This window comes from Abrus precatorius, unplaced genomic scaffold, assembly GCF_003935025.1.
Source record: "Abrus precatorius isolate BTA unplaced genomic scaffold, Abrus_2018 Scaffold8, whole genome shotgun sequence".
In the NCBI taxonomy this organism is placed as follows: Eukaryota; Viridiplantae; Streptophyta; class Magnoliopsida; order Fabales; family Fabaceae; genus Abrus; species Abrus precatorius.
The window spans coordinates 23498101-23511985 of NW_020874428.1; the positions used below are offsets into that span (position 1 = coordinate 23498101).

The 13885-nt window shown below is 33.9% G+C and overlaps 5 protein-coding genes across 5 annotated transcripts; 1 reads left to right on the forward strand and 4 right to left on the reverse strand.

Annotated features, from left to right (window-relative positions):
* Positions 1-1439: 1439 nt before the first annotated feature.
* On the reverse strand, positions 1440-2150 carry LOC113845842 (17.8 kDa class I heat shock protein-like). Its single transcript, XM_027473485.1, has one exon. It carries the CDS (start codon positions 2082-2084, stop codon positions 1611-1613), a length of 474 nt encoding a protein of 157 aa, XP_027329286.1. The 5' UTR covers positions 2085-2150; the 3' UTR covers positions 1440-1610.
* A 1702-nt stretch (positions 2151-3852) lies between these two features.
* Positions 3853-4332, forward strand: LOC113845852 (18.2 kDa class I heat shock protein-like). The gene has a single exon (XM_027473499.1). The coding sequence runs from the start codon at positions 3853-3855 to the stop codon at positions 4330-4332; it is 480 nt and encodes a 159-aa protein (XP_027329300.1).
* Positions 4333-6569: 2237 nt separating this feature from the next.
* LOC113874481 (18.1 kDa class I heat shock protein-like) lies at positions 6570-7031 on the reverse strand. The gene has a single exon (XM_027512703.1). The coding sequence runs from the start codon at positions 7029-7031 to the stop codon at positions 6570-6572; it is 462 nt and encodes a 153-aa protein (XP_027368504.1).
* Positions 7032-8165: 1134 nt separating this feature from the next.
* LOC113874482 (16.9 kDa class I heat shock protein 3-like) lies at positions 8166-8633 on the reverse strand. Its single transcript, XM_027512704.1, has one exon. It carries the CDS (start codon positions 8631-8633, stop codon positions 8166-8168), a length of 468 nt encoding a protein of 155 aa, XP_027368505.1.
* A 1098-nt stretch (positions 8634-9731) lies between these two features.
* LOC113847786 lies at positions 9732-12744 on the reverse strand. The gene is made up of 3 exons (XM_027477066.1): positions 12334-12744; positions 11594-11953; positions 9732-10367 (listed from the first exon to the last, which is right to left on the reverse strand). Exons 1-3 carry the CDS (start codon positions 12619-12621, stop codon positions 9732-9734), a joined length of 1284 nt encoding a protein of 427 aa, XP_027332867.1. The 5' UTR covers positions 12622-12744.
* Positions 12745-13885: the final 1141 nt, after the last annotated feature.

The following is a 13885-nucleotide window of genomic DNA, read 5'->3' on the forward strand; positions in this document are numbered from 1 at the left end:
TATACTCTCTCATTTTATTGAAGATACAAGAGTTTTGCTATACATAAGCGGAAAGAGAGCAATTTCTCTTCTCATTCTAAATGCACCGTTAGTAATTGTACTTCTTTCGATCGAGTATAATAAAACAACACATATTTGAAACTATAAATAAAATATTGATAAATAAAATTTAAAATAATTAATTCAAGACAATATGAACTAGTGTCTTTCTTTTATATGTATTTTGACATCAACTAATGTTTTTATTAAAAGACTAACTATAGAATGAAGAGTAAAAAAAAAAAATTATATATATATATATATATATATATATATATATATATGTTATAAAATTTGTTAAATATCTACTTTTATCACAAGTTTTTGATAGAAGTTTATTTACTAATTTTGTATTTTAATACATTCGTTTAGAAAATCCTTTCTCAGAAATACTGACCTTATTCTGATGATGGAATGGTAAAGCTTGCAAGTATTGACGAGCACAATTGTAGATGCCAGTTGCAGATAAATTAACAACATTTGGGCCTTTTATTTAAGAAGAGAGAGAAGTTAATTTGCTGAAAGCGATATGTTAGGCCTAGCCCATCTGTTATTTTTGCTCAACCTGGCCCATCTTCTTTAAAAGTTAGTTGGGGCCCAAGTTGAAATATATCTCAATGTATATGTTTTTGGGGAGGGGGTGTTGGCTCAGCAAGCGCGCTTTACGTGTATGGAGCTTGAGCTTCTTTATTTTTTGTTTTTAAAAATATTTTTAAAAATTAAAAAAGTAAAACCTAAATTTTATTTTTATTTTATTTTTTTATTTTTTTAAAATTTAAAAATTAAAACAGAATTCTTCTGACGATTTCTTTTGCTAAATACTAAGATCTCACTGCTTGAGGCATTATAGTTGCTTTGTTCGTACACAATAGAAAGTTTAATGAAATACCCGAAGTATTCAACAAGTAAATGTAACATTTTTCAAAGAAAACGGGAGCCATCATTGCCACTTAACCTTGAATTGTCCATTTGCCTTATCCGATCTCATGTATCATGAACCAAAACTGAATTTGAATTTCAACAATTCCAAAGTTTTCATTTGCGATAGAATGACGGATTTGTAAGTACCCCATTATTTATAACGGATTTGCTTCTGCATCAAATTCACTCAAAAATTCTATCTTACTTTCACTTTCAAGGTAATTTTATTAATTTCGAAACATTCAACTTTCAGACACTTGGATTGGAACGTAATAACACCCTATCAGACATTTTACCTTGGTTCAATGAGAAGCTCCTTGATTATCAAATTACTCCCTCTTACTCTAAAGAACAGACATGTACGTTAAAGGATTATATATAAGCTTTAAGCATGGGGGACTTGATTTACCACATATTATTTTGAAGAGAAATGAAAAAAAAATGAAAAAAGTGACCTCATAGTGATTATTACTGAAAACAAAATTAAGACTTTTATAAAAGCTAAAGACTCATACACGATAAGTAACACGACATCATGACAATCACACTCTTACAACAGGGGAGTTCGCACATCTGAATCTCTCACACAACACTTGGAACTCAACTGCATGCATTTATTTCACTTTTATGATACCCGATTAAGAGAGAGCCTAGGCCGTGATCTGAACGGACTTCACATCGAGCTTCTTAACCTCTTCTTTGGGAACAGTGACGGTGAGCACTCCGTTCTCCATAGAAGCCTTAACCTGATCAACTTTAGCATTTTCCGGCAGGCGGAAGCGGCGGAGGAAACTGCCGCTGCTGCGCTCCACGCGGTGCCACTTCTCGTTCTTGTCCTCAATTTCCTTAGTCCTCTGGCCACTTATTTGTAGCACCTTTCCTTCCTCAATCTCCACCTTCACCTCCTCCTTCTTAAGCCCAGGAAGATCAGCTTTGAAAACGTGTGCCTCTGGGGTCTCCTTCCAGTCGATGCGCGTGTTGGCAATCGCCGATGTCTCGTTGGCAAAATCGGAGCGTGGAACGGAGAGGGAGAAGTCCTGGAATGGGTCCCACACGTCGAGGGAGAAGGGGTCGAAGACGTTGGTCCTTCGCCCAGTGCCGAAGAAGCTTGGAATCAGCGACATTTTTGTTGCTTTAGCTTGTGAATTATACTGAATGAGACTGAGAGTAGTGAGTTGTTGTTGTTGCTGAATGGTGAGAAAATAGTAACGGTGGTGGAATATTTATAGTGGAAGAGGAAGAGGATGTTTTGGTAAAAGGGTGAAGTGTTGACGATGGTTCAGGATGTTTCAGGGTTCTGCGGATTGTTGTAGAATCAGATGCCAGCGTGGACGCGCTCAAATGATAAAGAACTTTCCCGAGTAATGCAGATGTTGCTGTTTTTTTTTCCTTTTTAAAGTAAGATTGCCACGTAGGAACATTGGAGAATGGTGGAGACTTTGTGGCAGATCCAACTCGGAATTTTTAAAACCAAGCAAGCCCAATCATAAATTTGTTTATCAAAATAATATTTTTTTAAATTTATTTTTTGAATAAATTTTTTAACAGCATTAAAATTGATTGAGAAAAAAAATAATAAACTTAACACTCACATAAGTCATCATCAAATATATTTTTAATGTTATTTTTATTGGATTCGGAAATGAAAATCATTAAACTTTTATTAAAAGTATTTATAAAATACAGCATCGGCAGAGATAATTATTTTATTAAATGAGATCAATTATATACACCACTCAAACGATATCATTAAACTTAATTAAAAGTAAATTCATCAAAAATATGTTAGAAAATCTACAAACAAAAATTCAAAATAAAAGTTATAACTAACTGACAGTATTAAAAAAAAATATAAATATATCTAAGTGAAATGAAACAAACGAAATGATGTTGGATGCGTTGGCTCAGTGCACGTGTAGCAACGCATAGATCAATCCGACGTGGCTTCCCTTTGCATAAACACCGTATGGAACCAGGCATTAGCTATTGCAACACCTCACTATTTCATTTTCTTACTGAACGACACTGGAGTGTTTAAACAAGCATATAAGTATATTCACTTGTGTTTCACCCACTTTGACTTGTAGGTTATTAAGTCTATCTGCTTATTTAAAAATATATTAAAAATATTTACATATATAAACATGAAAAGACATAAATAAATAAACAATAATATATTTTAAAAGATTAAGTAGCCTGCAAACTAGTTCATTAACCCATACATTCAACTAATTTAACTCGTGATTTAGATAAATTTAAAAAAGCTTATATTTAAATGGATCCATGCTTTTATTAATTTTAATTCAGCGAGTTAAATGAGCTATATTCTTAAAAGAACACAATATGTATCGCTTAAATTTACTATGATTCATGGATAATTAAAAAATAAAAAGTGATAACAACATTTTAAATTTTTACATTTTATTAAGAAATTTAAAATACAAGTGAAATTTATTAAAAAAATAAAAAACGAGATTTACATATTTTTAAATAAATTTAATTAAACATTAAGAGTGTATTTAAAATGATATATTAAAAAATTGTTGCTATTTGTTAGATTTTAAAAAAAATATTATTATTTAAAAGAGAAAAAATGTTAAAACTATATATTATTTCAAAATTCAAATGATGAGGAAACAGAGCATTAGCTAATAAATGGAACGATAAGGTGAGCCGAAATCACTTTAAAATAGAAACTGGTAGAAAGTTATAGAAATAGAAAAACTGTGTTCCAGCAATCACTGTCAGTAGAAAATCCTAGAAAACTCTCCATTATTCTTTTCTTCGGTATATAAAGCTTCCTCTGTTTCCCATTTCCATCAGAAGCAGTGTTTGAGAAAGCTATTCCTTAAAAACCTCCGATTTTGATCCAAAACCAAAACCCAAATCACAATGTCTCTCATACCAAGCATCTTCGGCGGTCGACGAAGCAACATCTTCGACCCATTCTCTTTGGACGTATGGGACCCAATGGAGGGGTTTCCCTTCTCCGGCACCGTTGCCAACGCGCCTTCATCTGCGCGTGAAACCACCGCCATAGTCAACACACGCGTGGATTGGAAAGAAACACCAGAGGCTCACGTCTTCAATGCGGAGCTTCCCGGGTTGAAGAAGGAAGAAGTGAAGGTGGAAGTTGAAGATGGAAGAGTGCTGCAAATAAGTGGAGAGAGAAGCAGAGAACAGGAACAAAAGGATGATAAGTGGCACCGAATCGAGAGAAGCAGTGGGAAATTCATGAGGAGGTTCAGGCTTCCTGAAAATGCTAAGATGGATCAGGTCAAGGCTGCAATGGAAAATGGGGTGCTTACTGTTACTGTGCCCAAAGAGGAAGAGAAGAAACCGCAAGTCAAGTCAATTCAAATCTCTGGTTAAATCTTTTTGTTGCTGTTTCTCACAATCATAACAAGTTCGCGTGTTGTGTTTTCTTTTGTATTTGAGAAATGTTGTGTCGGTTTTGTGTATGTTTATGTCGTGCTATGTACTGGGGTAACGTGAAGTTTTAATACAGCGCTGGTTGGAAAGGTTTTTGATAAATAAATGTATCAATAAAATGTTATTTCGATATCTTAACATATGATTTTCTCTGTATCGTCTGAATTCTCATCTTCCATCTCACAGAAGGGACTTTCCTTTCTACTTTTTAAACCCCTCATCGCAAGGTTTTATTGAGAGGTAAGATATAGCGGTGATAGTTAAAAAAATAATTTAATCAAGCTTAATTTTATTTAATTTTAAACTAAATAGATGCTTAATCTTCTGTGGGAGTCCAGTTTCCTATGGGCATTTGTGGAATCACTGCAAAACATACCCTTGTTTGTAGTATGTTTCGTCTTTATTAAATGGTATCTAATTTCCCCAGATGAATTTTAAACAATCTTGCTTTAACAATTTACTTAAAATAATTTGATATTTACTGACGATGCAAGATCACACCGTTCAGAAATAAAAATGAATCAGAATATGAATAAGATGATATGGACGAATCGGGGGTAACAATCTTCGCCAAAATCGTTGTTTGTGAATATACACTTGTTAAATTGCTAGTGGTTAATCCCGTGTAATACCAAATATATTAAACAGCAACTTGGAGAAAAAGTTAAGGACTCAACTGAAATTTTTTTTAACAAGCCCAAATTATAGATGATCCTTTCGCAGGTACAGTTAAGAAAAATGCGAAAGCTTAAAACATTTATTTGGAAATTAACGTTACAATTTATATGCCACGCCACCTTAGGCGAGCAACTAGAGCCGTCAAATCAAGCATCTTTAATCAATAGGATTGATTCGACAAATAAAATAAAATAAAATAAATTGGATTGATATTTGTTAAATTACAAAGTTAACTTTTAGGTCTAGATTAAGTTATTTAGTATAAAATATAAATTTAATTAGAGTTAAAATTTTTATCTTAAAACGAATAAAAAATAATTTAGCAGCTTTAAGATAAACTCAAATCGACTCAAAGCAGTTAGATAGACTATTTTATCAGCTTTGAGATAAATTAGCGGTTCATTTTTAATATATATAGTTACAGGATATATTTTAATTTAAATCTTATTAAATTTTTTTTAATGATTTTTAGATACAATTACTTTAATTATGTTAATTTTCATTTAAGAAATGAAACGTGTCAACTAATTAATTTGATAAAAATATAACAAAAAACACAAATACTTTTAAGTTAATTTAACTTTTTAAAGTTTAATTTAATTTAAAACTAATAAACCTAAATTTAGTTTAATAATAATAATAAAACAACATTCCTTTGGGCATAAAATAAAAAAAAATATTAAATATTAATATTTTATAAAGACGTAATTATCCCAGTAGGATGAGAAACTAAACAGTGAACATATGAATTAACCGGCGTGATTCTAGTAAACCGTATTGAGTTTGAAATATGAATGAGAAACTAATTTTATTAAAAAACTAATTTTTTCACGCAATTTTTGTGATTTGTAAATTGGATTGTATCATAAACATCCCCACTTTCAACAAAAGTCAAAAGGATTAAAATTTAAAGCTAACATTTAATAGCAAAACCTTTCAGAATTACCGTTCATCGGGCGAGTATGATTTGTCAAGGGAAGTGTTACACAGTATGCAGAAATCATACTAGAGCAATGCGTCAAAATGTTATTGATTAAACAATAATTTCAAAATCAAGATCTAAGGAAGGAATGACAGAAATCACGGTTCAGAAATTTCGTTAACCAAACAACTTCATGGAATCATAGTGTGTTTTGGAACCCAACAAAAATCACGTTAGTATAATTTTTAGTGTTAAAATAAGTAAATTTGCCGTTAATCTAAATACCCCCATATTAAGTTGCATCAATCAATGTTCACGGGTAAACCCCAGCTTCCAGATTAAGTCCACTCACGTTTCCGTCGCAACCTTTAACGCCTCCCAGGCTCTCACGACTCAAGATTTCACGAAAGCATAAAGAAACAAATAAGGGGCACAGAAAATAAGATTTCACAAAAAAAGATTTGAAGCAAGAGCACTATGTAGAAAAACAGAAACCCTAAGGACAGAATTTGGCATATAGCAAAAGAAAACCCTAGACACAGAACAGTAACAAGTCCATTTGTACGTGCTTGGAATCTCAGGCAGCAATGTCGATGGCCTTGATAACAGTCTTCTCATGGGACTCAACCTTGGGCACAGTAACGGTGAGAACCCCGTCCTCCATTGCAGCCTTAATGTCATCTACATTGACTTTGGTAGGGAGAGTGAAGTCGCGGTCACACTTGCCGGGGCAGCGCTCGTAACAGTGCCACGTGTCGGTGTCTTGACGGGGGTCGGGTTTCTTCTCGCCGCAGATGCGGAGGACTCTTCCGTCTTCGATCTGAACTTTGAGTTGGTGCTTCTTGAGTCCAGGAACGTCCATTTTGAAGACATGGTGAGTGGGAGTTTCCTTCCAGTCAATGACAAAGATAGAGAAGGAGACAGCTCCGATAGGATGAGGGGAGGGGATCTTTGCTGGGATATCAGGGGAGGTGCCGAAGGTGATCCTTCCAGGGACGTGGATGGAGGTTGTTGGGGTTGTGGGGACCACACTCGCCATTTTCGCTTTCTTTCGGATGGTTGTTGCTACTGTCTAATGGACTTGGTGCGGCTTGCTTTTAAAGTCTCCTCAAAATATCTTTCAGGATTCCAGAACCTTCTTTCATCTTCCAACACGTCACTCTGCTTTTTCATTTTTATGCATTTTGCCTGGGTTTTTATTATTTTATTTTTATAAAAGATATAATAAATCATAGTTATATGTCTTAAATTTATATAATATTTTAAAAAATATTTAATGTAATAAATGCTTATAAAACGAACTTATAACACTGACTTTAAGCAATTAATAACGAGATTTTTACCAAAAATATGTTCATCAGATTTTTATTACTTAAATGTAATAATTATATTTTTATAAAATAAAAACATATTATTTTTATGTGCTTACAATCAGTCTTAAATTTTTTTAATAAAACTCTAAATAATTAAATTACCGACTCACACTTTAAATGAGAAAATATATTAGTAGCTCACATGAATATTAGACGATAACATTCCTAGCATGAATATTACTTTTTAAAATAAACCTTAATTAGTAGCTCACATGCTTGTTTTTTATTTAACAATAATTGATAACGGTTAAAACTGTCTAATCTGATTAAGTCTCTTTCTCTCCTTAATTAGCAGGTTACTTGGTCTCGAACTAAGTATTGTTCTTCCTCTTTACATCCATTTTCTTTATTCTCTTTCTTCTATTTTCTTCTATTATTCTTTGATTTTACAATTCTTCTTTAGTTGACGTACATACCATACAATAAAAGTTATGTAATGTTAGCACAAATCACGATTGTTTCATTCATGATCGCTCGAGCCTGAATAAAATTCCACGTATAAACTCCTGCTTCTAGATTAAACAACTCACGTTTCCATGGCCACGTTTAACGCTTTAGTTACTCTGCCCTTTGCTCTACCTCTCCCCACTCGTGTAAGATCAAATTTCATGAAAGACCAAAAATAAAGAAGACCACACCAGAAAGATTTCAGGCAAGAGTTCATAACAGGTAAGAAATGGGACTCATAACCGAAGTAAGTAGCAAAAAGGAACTAAACAGAAACCCTAAGGAAAGAATTTGAAAAAGGAAACCCTAGACAGAAAACAGACAAGGTTGGTCCGTGATTGGAGTTTGGAATTTCAAGAAGAAATGTCGATGGTTCTGATAACATTCTTGTCGTGGAATTCAACCTTTGGCATAGTGACGGTGAGAACCCCGTCCTCCATTGCAGCCTTAATCTCATCCACGTTGGCATTGTTAGGGAGAGTGAACTTGCGATCAAACTGGCCGTTGCTGCGCTCCTCACGGTGCCACTTGTCGATCTTCTCATGGAGTTCGCGTTTCCTCTCGCCACTGATATGGAGGACCCTGCCGTCTTCTAGGGCAACGCTGACGGCATCCTTCTTGATTCCAGGAACGTCCATTTTGAATACGTGCTCAAGGGAGGTCTCCTTCCAGTCGATGCCGAAGCGAGAAAACGACAGCGTTCCGACAGCAGAAAGAGCGCTTAGCGCCTCTGGTGGGACTGGGCCAGTGGATGAGCCGAAGGTGATCTTTCCCGGGACGCACACTGAGATTGTTGGGGTTGTGGGGACCGCACTCGACATTTTTGCTTTCCGGGTTCGTCTAGTGAGCAGAGAATGGAGAACGGTTTGCTTTTAAAGTGGGACGATTATTTTTTTAAGGATCCAGAACCTTCTTTTATCCTTCAACACGTGGAAATACTAATAAAATTACCTTTCTTTACACCTCTTCTTAATAATTTTCATTATTTTAAGAGTAAATATTAAAATATTTAATAATAATAAAAATATTAGTTTTAAATATATTAGAATTATTTTTTCCACTTGCTTGCTACCATGACGACACCATTTCTGTTAGTGCCCCACACAGCCCAGTAACTTTTACCATTTTTGCAGGCCGAAATTATCCAAATCCTCCCATTTCTTTAGGGCCCAAACTCAAGGAGTCTTCCCTCACTTTCTCCTTCTTTTACAAAATAAAAATAAAATCATTTCCGTTTGTTACATATCAGTTTGAAAAAACAGAGTGAGAAGAGCTTCACTTTATGGAGTATTTATATATTCACATTTATTATTATTATTATTATTATATCATATTTTTCTCTCTTTCTTCCGTCCCCCATTTTACATCCTATTTTAGGGGTACATCACATGAAAGCTTAATTGACATTTTCATCCTAAAAAAAAGATAATAAGAAAATATTTTCCAATAAAAATAAAAAATGAAAAAATCGTTTACTTTCGTGTAGTTAGATTTTCTATCAGTAGTCAAATTCCCCATCTTTCTTCAAAGGTAAAGCTTAGCTAATATTTTCATCCATAAAAAGAAACAGAATGAAAAACATTTTCGGATAAAATTACAACATGCAAAATTCGTTTACTTTCATATTGGTTGATTTTGTACCTTTGCAATTTCTCCTTCCCTCTGTTAAGATAAGGCTTAATTAACACAAATTCTATACGTTAATTGAGTTGTATTTGACATAATTACAAAACATACCTTTGCATTATATTTCAAATTTGCAGTTTTCTTTAGGTTAAGTTTCCAACGATCATAGTGAATTTTGCGCTCTATACTTGTCTCTAGAAGTAAAGGAATTAAGTTGTTTAAGATATATCTTATACCATAATATACCATATATCACCTACAAGCTTGGTCATACAAAATAGAAGGTACAAATTTTACACGTCTTCGTCACTTTCACTGGCGCTTGAATATTCATCCACGTTAACAGCAGCTACTTTGGTAGCACTAATCTTAAAAGAAGCAGAACGAATCTTATAGGGTAATTTTGCATTGCTTGAAGGCACCCCACATTGTGATACCCCTTTTTCTTCCCCTCTCTTCAAATCACTAGGGGGTAGGAAACAATCCATGGACAACCCTTTAATATTAAAGTCAACTTCTTCAATTTGCCAAGCCTCGTTTATTCGGGTTCTGGAATGGCTTTCAGGGCTTTCACCAAACCTTGATAAGGTGACCCAAGTCTTCCCCGCGTGTGCTATTTGAATGCCATCCACGGTTCTATAATCTTGTATGAGGGACTCCATGTTGGTTTCCCAGAATACGGTGTCGCTTTGGGAGGATTTGAGTTTGAGCATGTGAGAGTCTTCTAATTGGACCAAAAGGCCCGTTCTCTGGCTGAAGTAGCCCCACATCGTGTGGCCAACTATCTCTACGTTGCTGCTGCTTCTTGTTCGAAGTGAAGTGGAATCGGCTTCAAGTTTAAGTATGAAACATTCTTCGTTATTCACTGTCTTCTCCCCAATGCATATTGAGTTGTTGAAGAGATTGGCCGTAGACCTTGGATCAAGACCCTGTACCAATGGTATTAATTATCAAAGATTTTTAGAATGGATAAGATTATTTACATAAAATTTATGATCAAAATGTGGATAAAGTAATGTGGATGTGTTATTTGAAACCAGCCTTCCCCTATTTTTTTTCTCTCTTTTATTACTTAGCCGAAAGAATTAGTTGATTATGTTTAAGTAGCATATGAGTTATGTATCAAAGGAAATCGGTTGTGGGCATCAAATTAAATTAATGCACTTATGGTTTTATTTGTTTGTCAAACTTCATGTCTGGCTAAAACGAAAAGATTGCTAAATGCAAACAACTTGCTGTGACCCATTAAAAGGCTGGGAAGGACACAAATGAAAAATGCTTTTTAGAAAAATGGAGACGAGTTGTCATGCACTGAGGAATCATGATAAGTATTGTTGACTTTTAGATTCTAGCGGTCACAAGTCACAACTGGGGAATTGGGAAATTTTAGTTTTGGCTTCGGAATAGGAAAGAAATTTCCTTGCATTACCTATTAAATTGTTTGACTTTTCTTATTAAATGTAGACCTTCACGTTCTTGGAGGGCTAAGCTAATTTGTATTGAAAAAACAATTAAGTGAATTGACGTTTTTCTAATTCCTTTTTCAAAAGGGAAGCACTTGGTTTCGGATGGGTGGGATTCGGTTAAGCAGTGTTTGGTTTGGTTAGGAAGGCTGACAACATCCAAACTAGCTTCTTTTGTGCTGTAAGAAAGTTAGACTAGAAATGGCAAAATGAATGGATTATTCGACCCAATTTGAATTTTGATTAAAAAATAATTCAATTCATGCAAGATATATAGCAACACATTCAATTCAGATTCACACTTTAGGCAATAAGAGGGAATCAAATTGAAGAAGTAACACCAATTAATGCAAGAACATGGTTTATAAACCCTTTTGCCCCCTGTTCACAATTGTCAGAGAAACAAACGAATCCCAAACCTCACTCATTCCCTAGTTTCAAACTTAACAAACTTGGAAGCCAGAAGGCAATTTAGCATGAAAATCAGTGAATTTTTTTTTTAAAAGTTGGGTGAATCATCTTTAACAAACCCAACGTCCCCACAGATATATAATCGTACTAGTAAATCCTAATAATAATTAATCATGTTCCATTATGCCAAACAAAAAAAAAAGGACACAAGGGTATGCAAATTTAACAGCTTTAATTAAAGTAAGTGAGAAAAAAATTGGTGAATTTCAAATTGAGATTACCTGAAGTAAACGCCTAAGTGGTCTTGGTGGGCCACGAGAAGCATGAGAATGGTGCCAAGGTGTTTGTCTCCATGCCAATTTTCCATCACTTCCGGCACTGATCTTGTACCCAGAAACCACCAACTCCAAACACCATAGCTCTGGCTTCTTCTGCCACACCACGAACCCTCCCATTTCTCCTTTCATTTCCACTTTCTTCATCTTCTTGCTACTCGCGTACCCTTCTTCCCCTCCCCAAAACTCTGAGCTTCCTATTCTCACTTCACCCATCGCATACATGCTTTCCACTGCATTCAAAGCACTCTCTCCTCCCACAGCTGCCACGTATTGTTTCACTATATATTTTGCCATCGAAGCCTCCTTCACAAACATAACAACACCAACAATAAAAGAATCAAAATTGGGATATTCGGTTATCATGAATTATGATCGATCTTTGTGAAAAAATGACAAAACTTACTTCCAGTTATTCATGTGATTTTTATTTATTGTCACTAATATTTTTAGTAAAAAAAAAAAAACACTTAAACAAGAGTGAGGATAGATACTTAACTGTGACAACAGAGACATCCTTATTTTTTTATCCTAGATTAAATTTTCATTTCAGGAACCTGTTATAACCTTAAATGTCAACTATTATCAATGTAAAATTCTAATCTTAATTAGAAAACAACAGAAAAAAAAAATACTCGAAATAACTGTATCTAAGATTTGTAAAAACAGTGTTTTTAGAAACTAACAATGTTACGGGCTTTAATGTTGATGGGTTGGTTGTGAGAGGTGATAGGGAAAGGGACTAATGGAGCTCCAACAACTCCAAGCAATAATTGTATATCAGTATTTGGGCCTGCAAAGAGTGATGCTGATGATGTTCTTGAAGAATCGAGGTTTGGTTTCATCCATGACTTCATGTTTTGCCAAGCTCTACTAGTTCCGCTCTTGATGGTGAAAATCTCCTCTGGGATGGGAACCTCAAGCACCGTTTCAAGCCCATCCTCGCGTTCAAGATTGGGACAGAGCTTCTTCATAGCAGAAAGACAGAGTAATGTAACTGTGTATTTTGATTGAGTTACCAATTACTACCACCCAAGAAGGAGTTTGGAGATAAAGGTTGTGTTTATGACATTTGGAAGTAAAGAAAGAAAAGAGCCAAAGAGATGTTGGAGTCTTGAATTCAAAGGGAGAACCAAAGCGAGCTATGTAATATGTAAGAGTGTTGAGTATGTCACTTTGGAAAAAGATCACCAACCAAACAATGGGGACCCTCTATTGTCTATATCGTCGTGTCTGCACGCCTCTTTCACAATACATAACTTAATAGGTAACATAACTTACGGTTTCCATATTCTAATTTAAATTTAAATTTAGATACATAGTACTTGTGTGTATAATTTTATGATTCTCATGTCAACTTATTTTATTTTAAAAAGGGAACATGATAATGTAGGTTGTTGAGATTAAGTAATGACTGGTGCTCATCTTCATTTACTTTGGCAGAAAATGAAAGGCTAAGTTGTTAAAGTTCTCATGTTCATACTTTGTTTTGTTAGTCTCCTTCCTCGTTAATTGTTTTTTTTTTTTAACGCGATTAATTTTATTTGTCTCGCTCTAAATTTTTCTGTGTGAAATATATTTTTCGTTTGGAAAAACATATTTATATTTAAAGGGTAACTTGTGGTTTTATATAAGTTCTTTTAACTTATTTTACTAAATTTAGTCAAATTTAATGAATAAGGTTACACTTGTAGGAATTTATTTTAATACAGTTTAACTAACTGTTTTACCAAATGTGCCCAAACTCATCTCCAACCATCTAGATAGATTTCACCGAATATTTTGAGTATTAAATTATGGAAATTTGACTAAATTTTATAATATGTCAAATATCCTTCAAAGTGGTTAAAAGAAATTTATTGTCGTAAATAATTTTTACTAATTTATTCCCCTCATCTGTTAATTTAGATTTTAGTTTTAATACGTTGCTCATATTAAAAAATTAGATAGTGTGTAATATATAACTATTAACTTAATTAAATAATATATGAATATTACTAGTGAAGCAATTTGGGGTCCTTTTTTTTTTCTTATAGTATTATTATAGTTAATTAACTATATTAAATTAACATTACATCATATGTGATTGCGAGGTGAAATATATACATAGTGTGTCCGCTACACAATTAAGATACTTTCTCTTCATATGCACAATAAGTGAATTTGATTAAGGTAAACGACTTACATTAAAAGTGAATCCAACTATAAGAAATTAAAGAGAATTCAAGAGTTAAATTG

Coding starts and splice junctions, on each gene's coding strand:
- LOC113845842 (XM_027473485.1), bottom strand. CDS start 2,084: ATGTCGCTGATTCCAAGCTTCTTCGGCACTGGGCGAAGGACCAACGTC.
- LOC113845852 (XM_027473499.1), top strand. CDS start 3,853: ATGTCTCTCATACCAAGCATCTTCGGCGGTCGACGAAGCAACATCTTC.
- LOC113874481 (XM_027512703.1), bottom strand. CDS start 7,031: ATGGCGAGTGTGGTCCCCACAACCCCAACAACCTCCATCCACGTCCCT.
- LOC113874482 (XM_027512704.1), bottom strand. CDS start 8,633: ATGTCGAGTGCGGTCCCCACAACCCCAACAATCTCAGTGTGCGTCCCG.
- LOC113847786 (XM_027477066.1), bottom strand. CDS start 12,621: ATGAAGAAGCTCTGTCCCAATCTTGAACGCGAGGATGGGCTTGAAACG. Junction 11,954..12,333: donor ACATTAAAGCCCGTAACATT/GTTAGTTTCTAA, acceptor ATGTTTGTGAAG/GAGGCTTCGATGGCAAAATA. Junction 10,368..11,593: donor CACTTAGGCGTTTACTTCAG/GTAATCTCAATT, acceptor CCATTGGTACAG/GGTCTTGATCCAAGGTCTAC.